Source organism: Artibeus jamaicensis, unplaced genomic scaffold (assembly GCF_021234435.1).
Source record: "Artibeus jamaicensis isolate MK-2021 breed Jamaican fruit bat unplaced genomic scaffold, CSHL_Jam_final scaffold_612, whole genome shotgun sequence".
Lineage (NCBI taxonomy): Eukaryota > Metazoa > Chordata > Mammalia > Chiroptera > Phyllostomidae > Artibeus > Artibeus jamaicensis.
This window is the reverse complement of record NW_026522049.1, coordinates 2083974-2109185: the sequence shown is the minus strand read 5'-3', so window position 1 is coordinate 2109185 and position 25212 is coordinate 2083974. Positions and strand designations below refer to the sequence as shown.

At 53.3% G+C, this 25212-nt stretch overlaps 1 protein-coding gene across 1 annotated transcript in view; it reads left to right on the top strand.

The window, feature by feature from the left end:
• Nucleotides 1-21637, top strand: part of SH3GL3 (SH3 domain containing GRB2 like 3, endophilin A3) — a 37558-nt gene extending 15921 nt beyond the window's left edge. Inside the window, exons 4-9 of the mRNA XM_053658823.1 lie at nucleotides 427-570; nucleotides 2125-2258; nucleotides 3655-3813; nucleotides 7621-7724; nucleotides 9061-9170; nucleotides 20978-21637. Coding sequence (XP_053514798.1) covers nucleotides 427-570; nucleotides 2125-2258; nucleotides 3655-3813; nucleotides 7621-7724; nucleotides 9061-9170; nucleotides 20978-21183 — 857 coding nt within the window. The 3' untranslated portion in view covers nucleotides 21184-21637. The remainder of the gene's footprint in view (nucleotides 1-426; nucleotides 571-2124; nucleotides 2259-3654; nucleotides 3814-7620; nucleotides 7725-9060; nucleotides 9171-20977) is intronic.
• Nucleotides 21638-25212: the final 3575 nt, after the last annotated feature.

Genomic DNA, 25212 nt, shown 5'->3' with positions numbered 1-25212 from the left:
GCCTGCTCTTTATGGGCAGATGCCTTAGCCTCCCCTCTTCCACATCTTCTATTTCGGCACGCTTCAGAGGCATCATGCCACCTCTTTTTAGCACGGTGTGATGTTTTCCTTTCTGCACACCAACCAGAGTCACGGGCACAGGTGCACCTTGTATGATCTGCCTCCCAGGAGCTGGGCCCGGCTCCCGAGGACGGACGCTGTCTTAGGTCTTGAAAACCCACACAGCCGAGCTCTGAGCCCCCCACCTCGGGAAGGAATGGGGGGACCCACAGGAGAGGCACCAAAGGGCACATACAGCCCTTTCTGGCCTCAGGTCCCCGGTGTTTGGTTGGGGCGACCTCGGTTTCACGTGCTGTGTTTGTTACGTGCTGTGTCTGTCCCTCCACCTTGTCACTCCATGGAATTACAAATGACGCTGTTTTTAAGCATACAGAGCTAAGCTGGGGATGCTGAACACTGTGTCCAAGATCCGAGGACAGGTGAAGACCACCGGGTACCCGCAGACGGAGGGCTTGCTGGGCGACTGCATGCTGAAGTACGGCCGGGAGCTCGGGGAGGGCTCCACCTTCGGTGAGTGCGCCCTGGGGCCCGTGCCTGCCCTTCTCGGCTTGTAGGTCACCCATGAAGCCTTTCAGGGGGGATGGGGGTGTCCAACCGAGGGCTTGCTGGATGGCTGTGAATAGGGTGTGAATTGGGTGAGAACTAAATTTCATATACTAAGTCTTCCAGGAGGTTTTGGTACTTGCGCTACTCAGGGAGTGGTAACAAGGGAGGGATATGGAGGTTGAGAATTCAGATATTTGGCCAGGGTAATTTATCTTTGAAATTGGCGGGGGTGGGGGAGGGAGATATTTTGAAAACTTAAAAAATGATAAACAACCAAATGTCAGCACACCGATTAGTCACAGAGGGCAACAATGTCCGTCAGAGAAGTATAGTGTGGGTTTTATTTTGTTCCCTGAGAATGGGGACGAGGTGAGGTTTTTCTTCACTTTTTAACCCTGAAGGCAGACCTGCTGGGGAACAGGTGAGGCTGCCAGGTGGGCCGACGCCCAGGGGTGTCCCTGCCGTGCGGCTGGTCACGGTGACTGGGTGGGGGGCATGGATAGACCAACAGTCTGGTGGCCTCCCAGGTGCCCAGCGACTTACGGGGACTTGCAGTGAGGGAGGGCTGATGGGATTTTGCAGGGTCTTACGCCATACATTATCTACTTTACCTCTTTAAAAAAAATTAAGACGATGATGCTTTCCCAGCTTTACAGGTGGATAAACTGGGTTCCCCCTCAAACAATAGGTGAGACTGTTGAAGGTCAGAATTTGTTAGACAAATTTGGGCGCTAGACTTCAAGGTCTTCTAGCCTGGGAGTTGGGAGAGACCACTAGCCCCGCCTTTTTACAAACTCAATTTGGAAACGCCCTCCCCAAACAGGAAAACTAGTTCGGTCTAGGGCAGCCTGTCCCAGAGATGTTTGTAAGACAAGCCGCAACTTCACTGTGCGCAGCTGCAAGGACGCGTGGGTTAGCTGGTGCCCAGGTACCACGGCGTCATCCCGCCAGAGCCGTCAGTCACCGCCCAGCAGACCCCGCCCACGCTGCTGGGAACGCCCCCTGCGACGCTGCTGCCAGGCTTTCTCTGACGTCAGGGCGCGATGGGGGGCCTTGGAACCCTCTGAAGGGCAGGGGGTAGCCTCAGGCAGCCAAGATGCGATTTTGTTCCTTTATTTCTATTGTGATCTTTCTTGGTTGACGCTCAGCCCCGCTGGTGACTCCATCCTTTTATGGTTTACAAAGAGGGCCTGTGTTCAGAAGCCTTTCTAAGAAACCCTTGGTACCAGCTCACAAAAGTGCGGTTTTGTTTTTTTTTTTTAAATGGAGCTTTACCCCCACCTAGTGGCCAGAATGGTAAGTGCCTCGGCTTGTCAGCCTCCCCGTGAGCTTTTTAGGAAGACAACGTGAAACGTAGAGAAGAAACGTAGATTGTCAAACAGTTTTTTTTCCGAGTCAGTCCCAGAGCGAAGACCTCGTTAAACCAACCCCTGCAAACTTTGGGAAAGAAATAAATATCACCGCCAACCTCCGCGCCCTCTGCCAACGGGTCCTTTCTACTGGTATTTTCTATCCCAGGCGGCGCGCTGATAGAAGTCGGCGAGTCCATGAAGCTCATGGCGGAGGTGAAAGACGCCCTTGATATTAACGTAAAGCAAACATTTATCGACCCCCTGCAGTTACTACAAGACAAAGACTTAAAAGAGATCGGGGTAAGTTTTCTCGGCTGGAAATGCACCTGTTGCTTAAAATGAAGGCTTTTAAAAAGATTTTATTTATTTATCTTTAGAGGGGAAGGGAAGGAGAGATGGAGAGAAATATCAGTGTGTGGTTGCCTCTCCTGCATCCTCTGCTGGAAACTGGCCTGCAGCCCAGGCATGTGCCCTGACTGGAAATAGAACCGCGATACTTTGGTTTGCAGGCCCGCACTCAGTCCACTGAGCTACACCAGCCAGGGCTAAAATGAAGTTTATATTGAAAGCCATTAGGACAGTTCTGTAGGGACCCAATGAAGACATCAAATGATTGTGAGCAGTGAATAAAAAATTGTGAGCACCTCCCAGTGATGCCCATCCGGCTGCCCGGGCAGGAGCCCCCTGTCTAGGAGCTCATCGAAGCCAGTGAGAACCCAAGCTGAATGCACTTATTTCCAGGGCTGTTTCTCACGGGAGAGGATTCGAGGGCTGTGTAGCGGGTTTTTGATCACGAAACCCATGTTGCAATCATTCGATACTTTGGATACTTTGCATGAATGCTAGGCATTGCCCCCCGGCTTCATTCTCGTTTTGAGAGACTGTTACAGACAGCCCCCCCAGAGTATGCGCGTGGGTGCGTTTATCTATTGCAAGGCTCTTGGCTCAGCCGGCTTTGTCGCTGTCGGGGGACTTTTGTGGGAGACGCACAGATATTCTAGACTCTGCAGGGGTGTCCAGCCTGCGGCCCAGGGCGGCTGTGAATAGGGCCCAACACAGCATCGTGAATTAACCTAAAACATTATGAGATTTTTTTGTGTGTGTGTGGTTACGTGTCGCAATGTGTTTAATGTGGGGCCCAAGACAATGCTACTTCTTCCTGTGTGGCCCAGAGACGCCAAAAGGTCGGACACCCCTGCAAGAGGACAGCAGAAACCTGTGTTTTTGTCATCTACCTCTTAGTGGGGAGTTGGCAATAGTGCCAAAAGGGATCACCCTGTTTTTGGTGTGGTTGGTGTGGTTGGAAGTTCTTCGGACGCGAGCAGAGCCGAAGTGAGGGGTTCTGTGAGGGACCTCGGACGATGGAATCTGAGTGTGGATGCTGTGTCTTTCTGCCCCAGGTCGACTGTCCTTCATTCTCTCATCCATTCACTCACCCATCTGTCCATTTGTCCGTCTGTCTGTCTGTCCACTCTCCATCCATCCATTCATTTCATGAATAAATAACTCCTGGAGAGTTTGCAGTGAACTCTCATAGATGCCGAGGTACCACCACCACAAAATGTGGGGCGGGCTCCTGCCTGCTATGGGGGAGGCCCAGGAGAGAAGGAACGGTTCTTCTCGGAGCGGGAAGGGGCGTCTCTGCACCGCGTTTGGGGCGGAGCCGTCCCTGAAGGGCTGTCCCCTCGTCCCTCAGCACCACCTGAAAAAGCTGGAAGGCCGCCGCCTGGATTACGATTATAAGAAGAAGCGAGTAGGTAAGATACCAGACGAAGAAGTCAGACAAGCGGTAGAAAAATTTGAAGAGTCGAAGGAGCTGGCTGAACGAAGCATGTTTAATTTTTTAGAAAACGATGTAAGTATTTAACCCCAAATGGGGGGCTTTCGTGGGAATGAGCCACACTGACTTGATGTTGTGAGACATGCTTTGGTTGTGAGAAAAGTTTCTGGAACTTTCCGTTCCCCTTCTCTCCTGCCTCCAAGATAGCTTTGTACATTCAGCAGGTCCCAGCTAGAGTCTCAGATCTTGGGGCGCCCAGTTTACCCCAGGATTGCTTCCCAGCTGTGCTGGCGTCGGCCCCAAGGAGGTGGGGTGTCTCGGGAATTCGCCGGTTGCCGGCCACTGTACTTGAGGCCGTGGCGTTGCTGGTTTTGCGGAATGCAAAGCCCACATCCTGCGTGATTTGCAGTTGCGCTGAGCGAATGTCAGAGTGAATGTTCAGGACATGGAGTCAGAACTGAGAGTTGCGGCTGTACCGCAGTGCTCGGGGACTGCGGGGGGTCTCGGGACGTAGCCCTTGGGAGTGGGGATGTTCCGTGTGCGCTGATGCTGGCCACCAGCTTCATGTGGCCAAGAGGAGTTAGATTAAATGGAATTACGGTGACTCTTAGGGTCGGTGACGAGGGGTCGTTGAGTGTGTTTCAGTGACCAAATGGAGGACCCCGTGGTCACTCCTGCTGCTGGACCTGACCATGCTGGTGCCATGGGCTCTCAGCACTTGCTTTGGACCCATCTGTTGAACTTTATTTTAAATTTTTTATTTATTAGAGAGGAACATCAACTTATTCCACTTACGGATGCATTCCTTGGTCGACTCTTGTGCCCTGACTGGGGATCGAACCTGCAACCTTGGTTTAACAGGGACGCTGCTCTAACCAACTGAGCTTACCTGGCCAGGGCACTCTTTGGGGAACTTTTAAAGTCCCTGGGCACAAATCAGAGGATTTCTTGACCTGCAAAACCGTGTTCTTCTTCCAGCAGTTCGTTGAAAGGTGCGTCAAAGTCTTGCGTCATGGAGTCAAGTCAAACAAAGCGGACAGAGGCCGGAGGCTGGGTGGGAGCCCTGGAGCCTTGTGGGCGGGGCTGTGCCCGTGTGGACAGGACGTTGACCGCGGGAGGAGAGGATCTGCAGCCCCCACGCCCGTTAAACCGGGAGCTCTCGAAAGCGCACTCTGCTGAGTGTCTCCTCTTACCCGTTTTGCCAGGTTTTTTATGTTTTACGGGAAATGGGAAAGGCTGCGACTGTGTTCTGCTGTGTTCGTTGGTTTTACCGTAAGTCTCTCAAGTTCCTCTCAAGGGCGTCCCCAAGCCATAGGCGATGTCGGTTTGCTTTTGTCTCAGGTTGCCTGCCGTCTTTGGGTTCTTTTTGGAGGGGGTATTAGGAAAAGCATTTTTTGGTGCATTGTGTGTGAGGTGTATGGATTCCTTCCAGCCCCGCACTCCTGGGTGGCACGTCAACCCCTCAGGGTGATTCCCATGTGAGATTTGTGGTCTCGCCCACGTGCCCCATGTGGGGGCAGGGGGCGCTGTCTCCGTTGCTCTGTCCTTGGTGGTTGACCTCAGTCCAAGGTCAGAAGTGATCCTTCCTCATAGAAACTCAGCCCTCTGTCCATGTGGGACACTGATTTGTCTCCGCCTTGTCACACGGCAGTTACGCCCAGGCCCCCGCTGGACGTGGGACTACTGCTGCCTTCTCATTCCAGGGAACCCTCCCTGCGTGGCCGGGGCGATTTGCCAAGCTGAGTGGCGCAGCTGGTGACAGAAACATTCCACCTCCTGGCTGGTCTGGCGATCGCCAGGCTTGGGTTTGCTGCTCTCTTGGTCCTGCCTGTCCAGGCGTTTAATTCCAAGTGTGGATGGGAAGCGGGCCCTCCGGCGGACTTTTGTGGGTGGGAGCGGGGGGGGGGGCACCTGTACTCGGCTCCCTGCTCGTGGCCCGGGGACAGCCGGGAGAGCCCGAGGTTCAGCAGGGAGAAGCAGAGAGGCCGCCGTGGCACCGCGGGTCTTCATTGTCTGCAGGAGACTCAGAGTGTAGTGACCAGCTCTCCCCTACCTGCACGGACACCTCCTACAGATGTGCACACTTTTTATTTTTAATCCTCACTGAGCACATATTGTTCATTGCTTTTCAAGAGAGAGAGAGAGAGTGGGGGGAGGGAGGGAGGTGAAAAGGAGGAGAAACATCGATGGGAAAGAGAAACGTCGATGGTTGCCTTTCTTATACACGCCCCAGCTGGGATCAAACCCACAACCTGGGTGTGTGTCCTGACCAGGAATCGAAATTGCGACCCTTTGGGCCACAGGATGAAGCTCTGCACAGCTGAGCCACGCCGGCCAGGGCCAGCCCAAGCCCGTGTTTTAAGAGGCCCGGGATCCATTTCCTTCCCAAGGTCAGCCATGGAATGACCAGTTACAAATGCATCTCCCGATCTCACAATCTGGCATTTCAGCCACATCAGAGAGGAGGGCTGCTGGTGGACCCTTCCCAGCCCCACATGTATTGGAAAGAACGCTCATCGCGCTCTCTCGCGTGGTCCCTTCACCCCGTACGCAGTGCCGAGCGTATTTCAAAGCGGGTATTAACGTGGAAGTTTGTTTTCCTGAGGACAGGGCGGCGGGGGTGCAGGTTTGCCCAGCATGCAGCAACTCTGGCTCTCTCGGAGGAAATTTCTTTCTCTCTGTGGCAGATTCTGCTCTGATCTCTGGAGGGTGAGGCGCTGGGCTTGTTTTAAAAGGATGTGTCAGAGGCAAAGAGGCAAAACGTAAGAAATCTGTAGGGTTTTGTAGGGCTCAAGCTGTCACGGTTTTGTGTATTTGGTTTTGGACATGTGGGGCTGGGCTGGTGTTTTTCCGGCCACAGGGCGCGCCAGACAGCGGTGGTGGGGTTTCCTTGTTCCCAGGCTGGTCCCGCCCGGCGTGGCCCATGCGGAAAGCCACGTCCGTCTGAAATGCATGCTGAGTCCGCGTTTGAAATGGTGTCGGAGTGGGTAGCGAAGGTGGAGCGTAGGCAGAGAAAGCGCGGTTTGCAACAGCCAGTGAAAGCAGTTTGACTCTCCGAGGCAAGCACATGGGTGGCGGGTTTTCCTCAGTGAGTCCCTGTGTGCAGGGTGGGGGGGGAGTGAGCAGGGCTGACTTTGCCCCCAGCAGAAGAAGTGACGGGGAGGTTTGGGGGGGGCTTGGGAAGGGGGCACGGGTCTTGTCTTGTGTCTGGAAGTGGAGTGAGGGGGACTGTGCTGGGGCCCCTGTCCCCTCCACCCAGCAGGCCCCAGGGGCTTCTGGAAATGAGCATATGAATCCCTCTTTTCTGTTGCAACCAAGGAAGCTCCCAGGCCTGCTGGAAATATCCTCAGATTATGCACCTCCAGGGCTTCAGGGCTTTCTCAGGGGACACAGCTTTTTTATTTTATTTTATTTTTTACATCCACTCTTATTTGGCCCAGCGTTCCTGAAGGTCTGGCGTCATGGGACAGAGCGGTACCCCGCTCTCTGTACTTTATTCCTTTCAGCTGTGAGCCTCAGCGGGGAGACTTGGTACCTGCACCAGGGTGCCAAGTGTCTGCCCTGGCTTCTCTCTCCCCCGAGAAGCCCTTCATTCACTCCATCTCCTGATTGGACCTAAGTAGAAAGGGACAGAAAGTAACACCCCAGTCAGGAAGCAGTTAGTTTGCTCAGGGATGGTTTCCCTCGTAACCGCGAAAGCTTGATCTCCGCTTCCGGATCTCCAGCTCTGCACCAGGGCCCGCAGGCCAGGACCGGGTGGGACGCTTTGAGATGGACCAGAGCCCAGGGGGACGCAGGCTTCCCTGCAAAGCCGGCCTTGGTCCTGCCTCTGACCAGCGCAGGCCCTGGCCCCCACGGAGTAATTTTCTGCTTCTGCTGCAGGTAGAACAGGTCAGCCAGCTGGCTGTGTTCGTGGAGGCCGCCCTAGACTACCACAGGCAGTCCGCCGAGATCCTGGAGGAGCTCCGGAGCAAGCTGCAGACTCGGTAAGAGCCCCCGGTGTGCGACCCCCGGGCTGCGAGTCAGAGCTGATGGGCGTCACTCTGTCTCCCATCTCTTCATGTCCCCTTCCCATCACCCGGCTCTGTTTTGATGTTTCTTCCACAGGTGGGTGCGGGATCGGCCTGAGATAATACATACGTGGAGGCTTTGGCCGGAAGGACAGAACTGGGGAAAGGGAGCTGGCAGTTTCTCTCCTCCTCCTTTTCTCTAAACCCCTTTTCCGTGACCCGTGTTGAATGCGGCCGGGCAAAGCTACTCATGGGCCTCGAGTTCAGCCCCCACGATCCTGCCGGAAGCCTCGGCTCCCCATTAACAAGCTGGGGATGGCGATGGCGATGGCGTGTGCTCCCTCCCAGCCTCCGGGGATGTGGCAGAGAGGGAGAGGAAAAGTGAGTCCATATCTGGAAAAACACGTGATTTGTGCCGACAACTCAACTCTCAGGCCATATTCGTCACCTTGACTCCAAGAGGCGTGGAGACGGAGAAGTTCCTTCTGAGCGATCACAGAGAGACGGCTGTGTTCCTCATGGCTTTAGGGATCAGCGTGCCCTACACTGCTTTGAAAATCAGTGCTGCCGTATACGATGGGACATTGCTACGATGTCCCACGCAGCATGACACCACTGTGACGTCATAGGCATGGTAACCCTGTTTGTTAAAATAAAGGGTTTTAAAAAAGTACCCTATTTCGCCCTGGCTGGCGTAGCTCAGTGGATTGAGCGCGGGCCTGCGAACCAGAGTATCGAGGTTCAATTCCCAGTCAGGGCACATGCCTGGGTTGCAGGCCAGTTCCCAGCAGGGGACGCATGAGAGGCAACCATACATTGATGTTTCTCTCCCACTCTTTCTCCTTCCCTTCCCCTCTCTCGAAAAATAAATAAATAAAATATTTTAAAAAGTACCCTATTTCTCCATGACAGAACATTGTCTTACACAGGATTAGGGTCGTGGATACTCTTGCAGGGATTTCACGGTGGAGTGGAGACGGAAGGTGTGGACAGTCGGCGAGGCGCCCGCTCTGTGGACGGGCGGTGACCCGGAGCTCACACGAGCGAGTTTGTGTTCTCTGTCTCCTTTCAGGGAGAAAGAGGAAGAAGGCAGTTACCGTTGTCCACTGCCCAGAGAGACTTTACAAGAGACGCATTTCAAATAGGCAGTTGAACCGTGACATTTGGGACGTCACCGCTAGCCCTTGGGGCTGCTCGAGAATCCGTGTGGGAGTTGCTCCCTGCGTCCGGGGCTCCTCGGGGCACAGCCGACGGTGCTGGGCGCTCTGCGCAGCTCGGCCGCTTGTGACCCGCCTTCCGCTGTGTGTTTTAGGATATCGGCTGCATCCACGCTGCCCAAGCGGGAATACAAGCCACGGCCCCTGAAACGGAGTCCTAGCGAGCTCAACGGGGTGCCCAGCGCCTCCACGGCAAAGTTGACAGGTGAGACGCCCATTCATTGGGCCCTGCACCCGGGCTCGGGGGGAGGGCGTTTGCCACCACGGAGCACGTGCTCACCGAGTGCTGCTGTGTTCTGTGGAATGCCCGGAGACCCTGAATTTTTTTTTTTTGGTTGTTTGGTAACGCCTCCACCTGCCCATACACAAGATCGTACCAGGTTCCCGCTCTGCAGTTTGCTTTTGTCAACACGTCGCTGTTTCTCAGAGTCATTTCCGTGTCATGCATATAGACCTCTATTCTTTATTTAACAGCTTCCTACTTTTCCGTTGACACATGCATTTCCCTACTCACGGCCACGAGGGTGGTTGCCGGTGAAAGCCGATATCCGTAGAATACTTTATGGACCCTGATGGGCTAGTCTTCCTTGGAGATGAGGTTGTCTTGCTTCGTGACCTCAAGTTTTAGGTGATTGTAGGCATCGTGCAACCCAGCTGCCCTCCCTCACACACTAGGTGCTGTCAGTGCTGAGACGCCCGCCTTCCCGAGCCCAGGTCATTAGACTTCCGATTTTGCCGAGTGTTCATGGGTGAGAAAGTGGTACTCCGTATTTTTTTATGGTACTTGATCTTAATCTTTCTGTGATGCACTCTGTAACTTCTTTTTAGTCTCTTTGCAGTGTGTTGGGTATCAGATTTTAAAAATTTTGAGGACATCCAATGGACCAATTTTTCCTTTTATGTTCGTGCTCTTGCTGTGAGGTCTAAGAGTTCTTTCCTTAGCCTTTGGTCCTGAAGATTTCCTCCCATGTGTTTTCTTCCCCAGAAATTGTACACTTTTTTAGATTTTAGCCCATGATCCACGTTGAGTTAGTTTTTGTGTGTATGTGAGACTTTGGACAAAGTTCCTGGATTTCACATTTCTCCTCTGTAACACCCTTCCCCTATCATCCCTGCAGGCAAGATTTTCTTCTCATGCTGCTGCTACGCTTTAAGGGTTTTTTTTTTCTTCCTTTTTTTAAACATTTCTTTATTTTTCAACTACAGTGGACATCTGTTATTACAGGAAGCGATAACATGAAATAAAATAGTAATAACTAATAGAACAACGTAGCAGTCACGCTTATTGAGAACTTACTGTGTGGGTCAGGGGATATAGACTGAATCCTTCTTATGTGTTTCTGGTATTGCCACTGTAGCATCCACCAATGCGAGCAACAAATGGTCGGAAGCTTTCAGGAGTTTAAGATGGAACTTTATTGGCCAAAGTTTTACCTGCGCAGGGGCGAACTCTCGGGGTGTCCGGAGACACGGGTGCCAAAATGGCTGTAAATGAGAGTCGCGCCTGGCGCTTACAGCCTGGGGTTTTTATTGGGGTGAGCAAGCAAGCAAGCAAATACAGAAGCAGACGTAGCTGTTAGCAATTGGCTATCTCGAGAGAACACACACATGGCTATGTTCTCTGCTTGCAACAATGGATACTTCTCTGCAAAGACAGGGTCATGCACAAGGCGGTTTATCTTGTTCAGCACTCTTTGTACTTTCTGTACTTTCTATCTTCCTTGCTGAGACAGTCTGGAGCCTGCCTCGGGTTCCTCTTGGCTACTTTTATCTAATTCCGGGCCTAACACTACGCTTCCCATTTCACAGATGAGTAAGTGCAATTTTCTCAAAAGGTCACGGAGCCCGTAAGTCACAGAGCCGGGCACGTGCATTGCTATTTCATTTTACGTCAATCAGAAAGACTACTGGGGGATTGGGTGGCGGCCGTGTGTTCAAGAGCCTTGGGAATGGGTTTATTTTCAACATTCCCGATCCCAGGGAACCGTCGGCTGGCCGGGGGGCTGCTGTTGGTATCTGGCCTGGAGGAGGGAACCCCGGTGAGGACGGAGGTCTTCGCTTCCTGGTGCAGACCACGCCTGTCAGTTCTGGGGTTCTTCCTTCTTAGCCAGTAGCTCAGTCCCTTGGGCAGAAGACGTGGTTAAGCCAGAGTTCACAGATGTGCAAAAGGTGGCTTTTTAGGAGGCTCAGCGCCATCTGACACAGGCCTGTCCCTTCTCTGTGTCCCTGCTGCCTCCTCTGAATGGCCCTTGGTGGTAGCGCTGGCCCCCAGCTCCAGCTTCCCCCCCAGCAACCCCGGCCCTGGCCTCCTTGATTTGTGGGTGGAATTTGCGAGTGGAGAGGGTCCTGCCCGGTTTCTTTCAAGGGCACGGTTTCAAAAGAACACGGCGTTTTACGGCCTGCACTGATGGGAAGTTACTTTCCATTAGGATTCTGAATGATTTGCACATAATGTTTATAAAGTGAAGGAAAAATGTCAAGCATTTCACTGACGATTTAAAGCAAAAAGCCCTCAGGGCTCTGCCAGAAATGAAATCCAAGAACATTTTCTTCATCATTTCTTCTTCCTCCAGAAGAAGAAAAAAAATTTTTTTTTAATTTAAAAAAGGGGGAGATGAAAGAGCGTAGGTCAATTAGACAGAACCTGTCGTGGGGCCCAGATGGAATCTTTGATAATGTCGTTTCTGGGTGCTTATGAGAAGGCGTAGAGCCAGCCAACACTGGAGAAGGGGCGGGCGGGAGTGGAAATCACATCTTGAAATGATGGATTGCAGACCAAGTCCAAGTGCGGGCCCTGGCTGGGAGAAAGCGCCTCCATTCCAAGCCCGTGAGTATGGCGTCCTGACGCTTCATCAGCCTGTGCTGTCCCCAAAACAGCCAAGGACGCCGAGAAGAGCCCTTGAACGGAGCCAAGTGGCTGGGTAGTTCCCAGAAAACCACTGGATTGGAGGAAAACCGTGTAAGAACTGGTTGTCTGCACTCACGTATCTTCCCACCCAGGTCATTTTTTTTCCCCATCAGGCCCAGGTTGTCACTTGGGGAATCAATTATAAATATAAACACTAGAGGACACAGTATATCGTGTATATTTTTTATGAAGGGTTTTTTTTTTCACTGAAGTTCTCACAGAGGGTGCAAGTCTGTGTGATTCCCAACTGAGGGTTAACGCACTCCAAACTGGGTCCACTCCTGAAATGAGAAAGACTGAGGCCGCCGACCAACCCTGGGCTCCCAAGGCGGGCCACGGGCGTGTCAGGGAAATGCCACATAAATCTTTCCCGTGGCTCCCACGAGGACCTTCTAGCCTCCTCTGGGTATGAAAGGGACTTTTATACATTTCTGGACGCTTCTAAGGGGGCTCGGAAGTAATGTCTCGGTCCGGCCCCCCCCTCGCTGGAACACACTCCCTAAGGTTCCACGAAAAACGAAACGCGGACTCAAAAGCAAAGTGTGAAGTCTGGACGTTAAGAAAGACGTGCGTTTTGCGAAGAGACATATGCCTCTTTCTTTTTTTTTTTCCGCCGAAATTTCCGAAGAGGAAATGAAATTTTCACACGGCAGTGGGGATTGCTCAGTCAGGAGGCGATTTCTTACTTTTCTCTTTTTCTTTTCCTATTCTCGGGTTTCTGGTTTTCTTTTCCCTTGCTTACCAGCCCCCCGCCCCGTGTTCCTGTGCATTGTCAGCTCTAAATTCTGTGGCTGCTGTATTTATCTTTTTACAAGCACAGAGCATTCCTTGAAATTGGGAAAGTGTGCAAGTTGAACATTTTCTAATTTCTATATCTAAAAAATATTTACTTCTCTTAATTTTATTTATTTACTTTTAGAGAGAGGGGAAGGGGAGGACAAAGAGAGGGAGAGAAACATCAGTGTGAGGTTGCCTGCCACACGCCCCCTACTGGGGACCTGGCCCACAACCCAGGCCTGTGCCCTGACTGGGAATCGAACTGGCGACCCTTTGGTTCACAGTCCAGCCCTCAATCCACTGAGCTACACCAGCCAGGGCTGTATTTTTTAAATATTAAAAAAAATGAATATGTGAGCTGCGATGATGATGGTTCCATCAGCAGCTGCTGAGATGGCAAAGGGGAGGGGACCTTTTTGTATTTTCCAATCAAAGAAGCTTCGGAGCAGCAGGTTCTCGCTGGGTTGGGAGTGGTTTCCTGCAGTGCTTCTAGTCTGTCAGGAGGGTGTTCGGAAAGCCTACGAGGTGTAACTTCTAACTTAGTTGTGATGGTTTTACCGCTGCTTGGCTAAAAGGCTGATAGGATTGTATTATCTCAAATGCTGCGTATTGAGGAATCTTAATGTGTGTGTGTATATATATATATATATATATATCTTAGAATGATGTGTTCGGTCTTCAAGCTAAACTTTAAAATACCATCATCTAAATGCTAAATGAAGTGTCATGATAGAAGGCGTAAGACCTGAAAAAATAGTGCGGCGATCGGCTATTTCCAGGGACTGTGTGTGGAATAACACCCCCATGGTGTGGTCCTCGGGCTGCAGCCTCAGGCACCAACCCTGACGCCAGATTTCTGGGGATGAGAAACTTCGGGAAGGGCAAGAGAACAGCCCGTGGCCAGTGGCGGGTGGCTGACCCCAGGCCTCCAAGTCGGAAGTGCACCTGGGAGGGATGCCTGATAGCTGCACTAGAGAACGTAGCTATATATTCAGGGGCACCCTCCTGATTTTTAAATATTGGCAATTAACGCACACGGCACCAAGGAAAAGAGCAGGCCGCCCCAGACACCCCCCGAAAGCTGGTCCCTCTGCCAGCGGGCAGGAGGCCAGCCCGGGTCAAGTCCTTCCCTGGTCTTCCCTGGTTCCCTGACCCTGAGCGGCAGAGGCAGCCGCAGGCCCTGCGCGAGAGTGTGGCAGGCCTTTGGGGACGTTTCAAAGAGTCCCCAGAGCCGGATCCTGCAACCTTCGTGGACGTCCCGTCAGGACAGCAGGTCTCCCGGGAGTGTTTCGTCCCACGTAATTTCACTGTCACGGTGGTCAGAGGCGGTAGGAATTCAGCTCCTGTCCGTAGCAGTGAGCCCAGAGTCACACGGGTGTCATTACTCGTCATTCTGCTTCACGTCGCGGGACCTGTCCACAAGGTGCAGGGCTCACCCAACCCAGCTTCGCCATGTCCAGGGCGCCGACGTTGCTCGTTAACACCTGTGCAGGTTGTGGAGCGGTGGGTATGAAGGTTGCAACCAACCGCGTGCTAAGTTGAATAGGGTTCCCTGGTCAAGGTTGAGTTCCATTGCCAGGCCGTTTCCATAAACTGCATCTCCTGCGGATGAATAGCGGGCTCTCATTTCTAGAAAGACAGTTTGTAGAGTTTTGCTGGCTGTAACTTGGGAGTTCACTGCTGAACTGTCTCAGTCAGCTGGCATTGCTGGTGCAGAATACCACGGAGTCAGTGGCTTAAACAACAGACATTTATTTCTCATGGTTCTGGAGGCTTCGAAGTCCAGGGTCAAGGTGCCAGCAGATTCAGGGCTTGGTGAGGGCTCCCTGGTGGGCTTGCAGGGGGCCGCCTTCCCGGTCCCACTTCAGCATATGAATTTGGGGGTGACACACATTCCATCACGCGCATTAACCATGCATTAATACTTAAACGTTTGCCGATAAGGAGATCAGGGCCCAGAGCTGACCCAGCACTAGAGTCCAAGGATCGGAAGTTTCTCTCCAGCATGTTCTTACCAACGGCCAAAAGCACGATGTTCGTGATGTTGAACGACATGGATTCTGGGATGTTTATCAGTCATACACCCGTGCTGCGTCCGGGTCAGCTAGAGGGAACGTGTCCACTCGGAAAAAAAGAGTTTGCTTGAGGATTTTTTAATTAGAAAAAAAGGACAGCATGACTTTTGAAGGGTACTGGACCCCATGAATGTTGGGTCTAATTTAAGAGATGGTACCTTGTTGGCTGAGCATGGGGCCTGGCCCGGAGTCTGGACCAGAGATAAACGTGAGAGGTTCCGTCCGTTTTGGGGTTCAACAGGTCAAGAGAAAGACTCTAGTCAGACAGTCATATCTCAGGGTGGTCTTGGTGGTCGAACCAAAGCCTCCAGACGGAGGGGGACTCAGGTCCCGCTCTGCATGGGACCGCCAGCTCCCCGGTTATCCGGCACCTTCCTCCCCCCTCCCCATCGGCCCCGTGGGTGGCACAGTCGTAAGGAAACTCTCAGAACTTCTCAACTTCGGACCAGAAGGTGAGCACAGTGAGCCCTGCAGCCGAGACCGGGCAGAGTGGCTCACCTGTAGGCCTTCCTGTTGTATGGGCTTCGGAGTCGGAGGGAGGCCCTGACCCTGGCTCCATGCTGCCGGGTCTCGATGTCATCATCCAAACAATGGGAATTATCCCCCCCGCCCCATCACGCAGGGTTATTCTGAGGATCAACTCTGCTCGTGTAAATTGCTGGGCACACACGGGGCTCGGGGCCCAGGAAGAGCCCACAGTTCAGCGGCTGCCGTATCAGCTAATCGGTTGTCTGATTTCCCAGCCTACAGCCGACTGGAGGCAGCAGAGTAGAAAGGCCCGGTCGCAGCCGACTCCAAGGGAGGCAAGAGAAAAGCTATAAAAGGCGGGAACAAACCCTCACAAGGCTCAGCAGTCTTGGGCATGTGCTAGGAGACAGAGAGCCCTCCGCAGGTCAGTGGCTTCCCGGGGGCGCCGCCCCTTGTACCCTGGTCGGAACTCGCGATAACGCGGGTTGTGTGGGTGACCTCTCTCTCCGTCCCCTCTGCCCCCTGGCAAGAAGGAGGCCCGAGGGGTCTACCTGGCCTTTCTGGGGGTGCTCTGACCTCCAGGTAACGAGATGCCCACAGTCAGGTCCAGCCGAGGCGAAGGGAAAATGCCTTGGGCGCCTCGGGGGGGTCTGAAAATAGCCCAAGTCCAAGGGCCACAGGAAAGCAGCGGCTTTTAGTGCCCTCCCGCCCTGCTGGCCACCCCGCCTCCACCTCCATCCAAGTCAGGGTGAGAAGGACAGCCCTCGGGAACAGACTCCCAGGCCTGTGCTGGGGAGAGAGGATGGGAGGAAGACGGGGGACCCCGAGAAGGGCCTGCTGCCGGAGGCCACGTGCCAGTCCCTCTGGTGCTGGTCCACCCCCTGGAGTGGCCACAGTTTTTTCTTTTAAAATTCTTACCCGAGGATATGCTTATTGATTTTAAACAGATTGCGGGGAGGGGGAGAGAGAGAAAGAGACAGAAACGTCGATCGGTTGCCTCCCGTACTCGCCCTGACCCGGAATCAGATCTGCAACTTTTCTGATGCTTGGGATGACGCTCTGACCCCGCCCCCCGCCCCCCAGGGGCCAGGGCTTGTTTGTGTTTAACTGAAGCCTGGAGCTGCTCACTGGGGAGCAGCGGCTCCGACTGAGGAAGGCGGGACTGAGCGTTAAGTACCTCAGGGGGCACTTTCCTGCTGTTAAAATCGGAGGGGACCTGACAGTGTTAGAAACTGGGCCAAGAGGGAAGGGACGCTTATTTTAGGGAGCCCCTGACTCCCTCCCCCGCAGTGACTGACAGCCACCGCAAACACCCCATGTTCGGGGTCCCTCCTCCGGTCTTTTTCCCTGAGGGTTGGGCCAGAGCGTGAACACCCAGCATGTCACAGACGCACCCCCTCCTCCCTGTTAAAGTCACCTTTGTCTCAGTGCTGTGTGTCGTGCACCTCTGCTCTCCGGGGACACTTGGCTGAACGCCCCAGGGCCGCACGGGGCTGGGGTTTCAGCCACGGTCGCCCCCACGTCCGGGAGTGCTCCTGGGCGCTGCCTCACAGAGGTGTCGGGTGCCAGCTCCTGAACCCCAGCGGCCGAGCGGGTGGCAAAGGGTCCTCCTGTCTTTTTCTCTAGGACGGTTTCAGCAGAGGTGAGCCAGGCGCTCCGGCACCCCGCCCATCCCTGGGGACGGTGACTCATCTCTTGTTGCAGGGACAGTCCACACCGCCCCTCGGGTGGGCGGACACCTGATTTCTCTTTAACGGACCTAAACTTGGCGGGGCGCCTCTGCTTCAACCAAGGGCGGAAACAACTCAATCTTTTTTCCGTTTCTTTGAATAGTGCAAAAAAAAAAAAATGTCATTTTGCCTTTCCGGGTACTGCGGTGTCTTCTCATAGAAAGGGTAGACTATCCATTTATTACTTCCTCAAGTCAGGACTTAAACCCAATCCGGTCGATCTGGGCTGTGGGTCTTTTTGCTCAAAGGTTCGCTCCTTCCCTCTTCTCTACCCACTTAGGGCACCGGCCAAGGTGATGCCTGGGTGCAGTGGGGCGTTCGCAGGACCCCCCCCCCGGGGGAGGGGAGGGGCCTTGTCCTCCTGGGCCTTCACCTGTCCACCAGAGATCTGGGCCTCGGGGTCTCCAGCTGTTCTCCTCTGTGCCCGGCCCGCCCACCTGTTCCGTGTCTGCCTCCTGCTCGGCAGAGATGCGTCCTCAGTTCACCGGGGGGCAGGGCGGCTCACTGGGACCCCCTCTCTCCATCCTCACTGTGCTCACCTGCCCCCAGAGCTCCCAGGGGAAGTGGGGCCACAGACGCACACCCCGGGGTGGAGTTCAGGGAGCCTCTCATCCTTCTTCCCCACCCTCTTCCCTTTCTGCGCCCCTTCCCCACCTTAGCAAGAGCTTCCGTCTCTTCTCTGGAAAGAGCCCTTCCCGCCCCACAGCTCGTAATAAAGTCCCCACGCTCTGAGTTCTTTAAGCTCTGGTTCCTCGGAACCCGGAAGTCTGGGTGACTCTTGCCCTCTCTCTCTCTCTCTCTCTCTCTCTCAAATCTCATAAAAGCTTCTTTGGCTCGGGTGCCAGGGCCAGAGAGCCTTGGCTTTCGAGGCACTTCTCAACCGAAATGGTGTTAGTTTGGAACCGAAAAGCGAAACACCAGCCGCTTTGTGGGTGCGCAGGTTCCAACCTCCCCCTGCGGGAGGGGGGCCGCAGTGCCCTGGGTGGAGGGTGCCAGGGGTGGCAGACGCCCTGGATGTTATTTCAGAATATGCTGCTGTGGGGCATGTCCCTGTGGACTGCAGCTGGACCGCTGGTGGGGGTGAACGTCCCCGGGGTTCACGCCGGTGAGAGCCGCCCTTGGGCCTCGGGCTGTCCAGGTGAGAGTCAGGGAACTCTCGCCCAGGGCTCTCGCCACGCCGGGTCCTTGGGGGAGATGCAGGGTCTCCGGTTCACTTGCTGATAGAGTGTGACAGATCTGTTAGAGTTCTCTTTCTAGCTCTTAGAAAATCCGAGTGGGCAGGGTGGGCAGGGTCCCTGCCTTGAAATACGTGAAGGAATGTAGTGACGTGCTGTTTTTCCGATTTGGTCGGTACGTGAGTGCAGGGCACGCCCGTGCCCGCACCCGGAGGTGGTGTCCTGGATGAGGGCGGGTCCCCGGTGTGGTGTGCGTTTACCTCCGAGCAGCCAGCTGACAGGAGGGCGGCGACGGCTGTATCGCCAGCCCTGGGGTCCGCGTGGTCGTGGCTTTGGCAATGCTCAGCCGTGTCCCAGGTCTTGTAGGTGGTGATGTCAGGAGGGCAGGTCACGGGCTGGGGGGCGGAGCTCTGGCGTCACGCTCTGGCTCCTTTTCAGAGAAAGAGGGGTTCATGGGTGACCCCCCCCCCCCGACACTGGCATTTTGTGTTGAAGGCAGCGCTCCCCTGAGGACACGTGTGCCCCTTTGGGGGCCTTGGCAAACTGGATCGAGGGGACCGCATCTTCCCAGACACTCAGTCACGCTCACAGCCCGTCCTAGGAGCCACCTGGGTTCAGAAATCCACAGGCTTGGAGCACCGGGGGCGCTTTTTTTTTTGTCTTCAAATCTCCAATTTTGACTATTTTAGTTGAGAGGAGAGAGTTTAATTTACTCGACAAAGTTAACCTGATACCAACACCTGACCAGACCATGCGGAGGAAGTAATTTCACTTTTAAATATGGATGCGAAACTTTTAAGTAGCAACAAACAGCCTCGCTATACGACAAAAGTACATAGAGCATAAGTGTGTGGTGTCGGGAAGGCATGCTGTGATAACTCGTGTTTAAAGAGTCTTCTAAAAGTGGCCTTATGATGACTCCAAAACATGACCCAGTTAAAATCAAGACGGGAGCGTTTTGTCGGGGGGGGAAGCTGGCTGTGTCTCTCCTGAAGCTTACCTGGTGGAATGATTTTGTGGAAATAGGACATTTTGAAACAGGAGCGAATGAGAAGGAACATGGTTTAGTCGTTGTGAACGTGTATTTTGAAGCCAGAGTGTTTTGAACAGTTGGTCGATACTGGAATGGATGAGAGGAACAAGATAGAAAAAGCTTTAAAATAGGTCCCAGTGCTCATGGTAATTAAAGATAGAAAAAAGGTAAAAGTATTTGAAGTCAATGGAGAAAGAATGGGCTATTTAATAAAATGTGCGGAGATACCTGCTGAAACATTATGAAAATAAATAATATCTTTATTAAATGCCAAATTCCACATAGATGAAAAGAAAAAAAGCTCATGTGAAAAATTGAATGAAAAAAAAACTGGGATAAATTTAGAGGAACATTTATGTATCATTGTGGAAGAGAAAACCATGAATGAAACATTCGATCCATTTGGCTGCTAAAAATTTCCCTATGTGCCAAAAACCAGACCCCCTTCCCTAAAAAATGAAATGACAAAACCAGATGATATGTGAGTAACTGTGCTTGGAAAGATAAAGGCTCAATATTTACAGTGTAACAGGGACTCCTAAAGCTTTCGATGTAAAGAATGATAGATACATAAAGTGATAATGTTAAAAGTCCCGGAAAAATTTATGTCCTAGGAATATATCGCACAACCCTTTCCAGGAGTTTACCTCCAGGAATTAATTGTGCACATTTGTAAACGTTAGGGTGTTTTTCACACTTATCTGTGAAAGCAAGAGAATACAGAAGAAAAAGTAGGCAGTAAGGAAGAAAGGAAGAGAGAGAGAGGAAGGGAAGTAGGGTCTCAAATATCCAACAATATGTGGATAAAGACATGTTCTAGTAATATAGTTGACAACTGGTCCGTGTTGAGAAGTGATCTGGAAAGAAGCCCTGGCTGGTGTGGCTCAAAAGAATGAGTGCTGACCTGCAAACGAACCAAAGGATTGCAGGTTCGATTCCCAGTCAGGGCACATGCCTGGGTTGCAGGCCGGGTCCCCAGTAGGGGGCGCATGAGAGGCAACCATACATGGATGTTTCGCTCCCTCTCTTTCTCCCTCCCTTCCTGTCTCTCTAAAAATTGATAAATTAGTTTTTAAAAAGTAATCTGGAAAGACACTCACTGTAACACGAAGGAAGATTCTTTTATGGAACGACCACATGTCGTACACAAATGCATCCATGCAGCTGCCTGGACGCTTTTACGCCAACAGGTGAGGTCAACAGTGGGTATGTCTGTGTTAGTGGTTACAGCTGACTTTTCTTAATTTTGCACACGTCTTTGCTCCTTTGTTTTCTCTTTCTCGCCACGACCTCGTTTTAGTTTTGAAAATGTAAAAAGCAGTTGCTTTTAAAAATGTGACTCAAGTCTGAGGACTTCCGAGTCAGTAGGATGACCCCAAGAGGTCAGGGTGGACTGTGAGCGCTCAGGCTCCTAGTCACCAGCTCCGGGGGGATGTCCCTGCAACCCAGGCCTCTCCTGCTTCCTTCCCCTTGGATTCCGCCTCATCTCGGCCCTTTCAGGGGCAGTTTTACACCCATTTTTACTCGAGTTGAGGAACTTGAAGCCCCTGAGGGCCGGGACTGGGCTTTGCAGTCCCAGAGGTCCCAGGAGGCCTGGCGGAGCTGTGTGGCCTCTTCACGGAAGCAGGCTGGGCTGGCATTCCTGGCCCGGAAGACCGATGAGAGAAGCCCTGGGCCCTGGAGATCAGGAGGGGACAACCGGGATAGCTGAGGAAGACGGAGGCCACCAGCCAGCCCCGGGGGCGCTGGGTGGAGAAAGGCGAGGGCCAGCCCCCACCTGGCCAGTTCCCCAAAGATGACCTGTCCTGTTAACTTCTGCTTTTTTGTCTCCCTGTGGTGCACACAGGCTCCCACGCCCCCCCGGACCAGCCCTGCTGCCGCGGCCTCTATGACTTTGAGCCGGAAAACCAAGGAGAATTAGGATTTAAAGAAGGGGACATCATTACACTAACGAACCAGATAGACGAGAACTGGTATGAAGGGACACTTCGCGGGGAGTCCGGGTTCTTCCCCATAAATTACGTGGACGTGATTGTGCCTTTACCTCAGTGAACATGTGACTCGGACGCCGGACAAGCTCTCCTCACTGAGAGGAAGTCCCCCCCCCCCGTGTGTCCCCCCCGCCCCATGTGGCGGTCTGTGACATCCTCTCGCTGTGACCGGCATAACCATTTTTGTATGTGTGCCCCCTTTGTAATGTATTTTATATCGATTCCATTTGTATAAATGACCTTCTTGGCGTAGCTACCCGAAGACAGAGCTTTTCTTTCTTTGCTTGTTGCCCTAAAAGCCGTTGGTCCAACCGAGGACTGTGCTTTCTGTTGCTAGAAATAAATCGCTCCCGTGGCGGTTCACGTCGGTGAATTGCCAGATGCAAAATTCAAGACGAAGAAATGCCGGAGGCTCTCTTTCTTGACGTGACTGATGGTGGCTGGTCCTCTCCCTGCGTCCTGTGTTTGCTGACCTTGAATAGCCCAATAAATGCGACAGTGTGTTGGCAAACGGCCCTGGTTATTCTTAACCTGAAGTTGATCTCTAGGCGCAGTGGTCCAGCTGCAAACTCCTGTGCCCCGCAGCTGACTGGGGTCACAGCAGGACACTCAGCTGATTGCTCCCGACCTCGTCAGCAGCAGCCCGCCCCCCCTGCCCCCAGCTGTGGGCCTTCACTTGGCGCCCCACTCAAACAGAGCACACCTCCTTCCAGTCCGGGGCACCGTCGAGTTTGCCTGCGAACCAGCCTTTCTCTGGCTGCACCCAGAGCGGACGTGGCGATCGGATTCCTGAGTTTAGAGAGAGGCGAGTGTGTTGACCAGGGGCTTGCCCCCCTCAGGACTCGGCCTGTCGGTGGGAGAGAGCAGTTCTGAATCCCTCCCAACTGTGCGGTGGATTAGAGATAAAGACCCCGCCCTGGAGTTGGGTGCTCCGTCCTTCTGTGGCTGGGTGGGTCAGTGCGGTTGGTTGTGGGGTTCGGGGTGAGGGGGCCCAGAGCGCTCAGCCGCACTCTCCAATATAGCTTTCTCCAGGAGTACGATGGATTCGGTTTCCCCGATTCTCACCTTTGGTCTTCTCGCCGGGTTCATAATGGGGCCTGTTTAAATGCCGAAGTCTGGCCTACGTGTGCAGGAACTCGATGGCCGACGCAGGGTGGGGGTGTTCGGGGATTGCCCGTGGGAGAGTCTGGGGGTGGGGTCAGGGCAGGTGGCTTGGGACGTTGGTCCCGGGCACGGGGTCTGTTTCTGTGACAATTTTCTCACGTTTCTGTTCAGCGGTCCAGACGTTGGCACGTTGAATGGTGTTTACTTTCTCCTTCCTGTTCTGTCCGGTGGGGTCCTCAACCGGGAGCCCCTTCCCCCCACTGTGCTGACGCGCATTGATTTTCTGTGCAGGTCCGAGGCAGGTGGACCCAGAGGGGTCTCGAACATGCCCTTGGTGGCCTTGGGTGACAGCTGAGGGCTCCGCGAACGGGGCCCATGGTGATCAGACGGCGCCGGTGCTCTCCACACTGGGTTTGCTGCGTGGCTGCCGGCAGAGTCAAGGACACGCATTTCCTGCTCCACCTTTGAGGGCAGAGAGGGGACAGTGAGATTGCAAACCTGCATCCATTACTCTTGACACATGATGTATTATCCAGCTTGGCCGTCTTCTTGACGGGGTCAAAGGAGGTCCTTCCCAGTGGGGGGGGCATTGTTGCCACGGTTACAGCTGCATCTGGACCCTCTGAGTCTCAGACGTGGGGCAACGGCCTTCCCCTATTTCCAGCATTAATCTAGGAATTTCTTTCATCTCTGTTTAGTGATTTTAATGGGGGACTGGGTGGTTTGAGGAAACCATTTGAGCTCGAACCGACTTCTTGGATCCGAAGTCTTAGCCTGACCTGAAATTTCATGTCAATAACAGTTTGTTTAAAAGATTTTATTTATTTATCTTTAGAAGGGAAGGGAAGGGAAAGAGAGAGGGAGAGAAACATCAATGTGTGGTTGCCTTTTGTGCGCCCCCTGCTGGGAACCGGCCTGCAACCCAGGCATGTGCCCTGACTGGGAATCAAACCACGATACTCTGGTTTGCAGTCCCTCGCTCAGTCCACTGAGCTACAACAGCCAGGGTTCAATAACAGTTTTTAAAAAATTTCTTCCCCGTTTGCCTCATTTAGGAGTGGCCGAACTCGGGACATTTTGTTCTCGGTTTGCCTGAACCCACACGGGAATTTGGGGACATTTGTGTGGTGACGTCTTTTGGTTTCTCTGTTAGTTTTTGAAAATAACAATAAAAATACACACCGCTGTGGCTCCTATTTCAGGAAGCAGCATTTAGCAATTTCATGGGAAGTGCAGGGGACGTCCCACTCTTGCTTTGATGGTAGTAAACCAGAGGCCCCAGCTGGGATTGTGTCAGTCTGGCCTTGGGGGATTCAAGGGCGTTCTGGGTGCGCCTTCCCGGCAGACATCCACAATGGCAGAGCAAGGACCCGCGCGGAGGAAGCGTCGTGTGGCCGGAGCCACGGAGCCGCAGGAGCAAAGGGTGCGGACAGGCAGCCGTCCAGAATGACTGCCAGTTCACGGTTTCTGGGTTTAGCTTTTTTTAAGAAAAAGACCATCGATGTTTTCCCCATTTAGGGGGAATTCTAACACAGTTGCATGCGCATTACAGAACATTTAGAAATTCCTTTCCCGTTAAGTGGAAGTACAGGTAGGGGGTAGATGTACAGGTGCCAGTTTTATCTACGCTCTTGATGCCTGTGGCTTCAGGTAAGTACCTTCTTGCCCACAAGTCACAGAGTCACATCTCCAGCCCAGGAAGTCCTCCTGATTTTAGACCCACAGGCATTTCCAGCTCCAAATGCTCCAGGTGAAGCCATCATCTCGGCCCGGCGCCCCTCCCGCCCACCATGCCCCTCCCGCTCTCATGTTTCCCATGTGAGTGAATGACCCTGATGGCCACCATGCCTGGCCCCGGTCAGGAATCAGGGCACGGGTTTCAGTGTTTCTCTCCCTCCTTTTCATCATCCCCCAAGTCATATCAGTTCCGCCTCTCTGACAGTTCTCAAATCTGTCTTCTCCTCTTATCCCCACTACCACTGATGCGGGATCAGGCTGTCCTTTATCACGTTGTATCTTATTTGCTCCTTACGCCCTTGTGCCCCCAAGACTTAGCACACGTCCGGCGCAGGGCAGGCTGTCGGATAATACATCCACGTCGGTGGTGTGATTCTGCCCGTGGCCGAGTGGTTCGTCAGGCCTACAAGCCGACCCCGCGTAAATGGTGGGGTCTGCGGAACATCGGCTCTCCACGCTCACCCACATGGACCCCGTCTTGCCGGAGTCCCGGGAAGCCAGGCATAAAAGCGCTTCATCGGCTGTCAAGCCCCTCCCACATGAAGTGCGTGGTGCAAAACTTAATACGTAGAAATGTTTTTATTGAACTTATAGTTGGGAAAAGGCTTCTCAAGTATTCCTTTGTGGTGCGTCCAAGCCAAATATTGCCAAGCGGAGAGAGTCGGAAACGCGAGCTCGGGCAAGCAGACTAAACAGGCGGGCCTCGTTCTGGGGGGGCGGGCTGAGTGACCCGCAGTCTGCTCCGGAGAACTCGCTTCTGTGCACAGCTCTTCCTGACGACTCGCGTGGAAAGGGGTGGCCGTCCTGCTTTCACACGGTTAATTTGCACGCTCGCTCCAATGAATCGATTCTGCAGTTCATTCAACCTTGGTCTCCCTGAGAGATCAGAGGCAATGCGTTCAACGTGAATTTTGCAGAAAGCCAAGTGTGAATAGTTGAAGGACTCTGGATTGCTTGGTGGTGTTTTCTTTTTCTTAAATTTAACCCTTTCGTGAACCACTATCTTTCTACAAGGCAGCCTGTGCTCCTACCCCTCCGCGGTCAGCCAGTAACGGACAGGGGTGAGCTGGACTCACGGCCCTGAGCACAGTGACCCCCGGGGCTCGGGTGCAGAAAACTCGACCAGACGCACCACGGTATTTTTTACCTCTTTGGTGCCTCTCACCGCATTTCTGTGGCAGCGTCTTGCCTTTCCCCAGCAGACAGTGTGTCTCTTTCTATCCTAGAGCCCCTGGTTGACTCTCGAAAG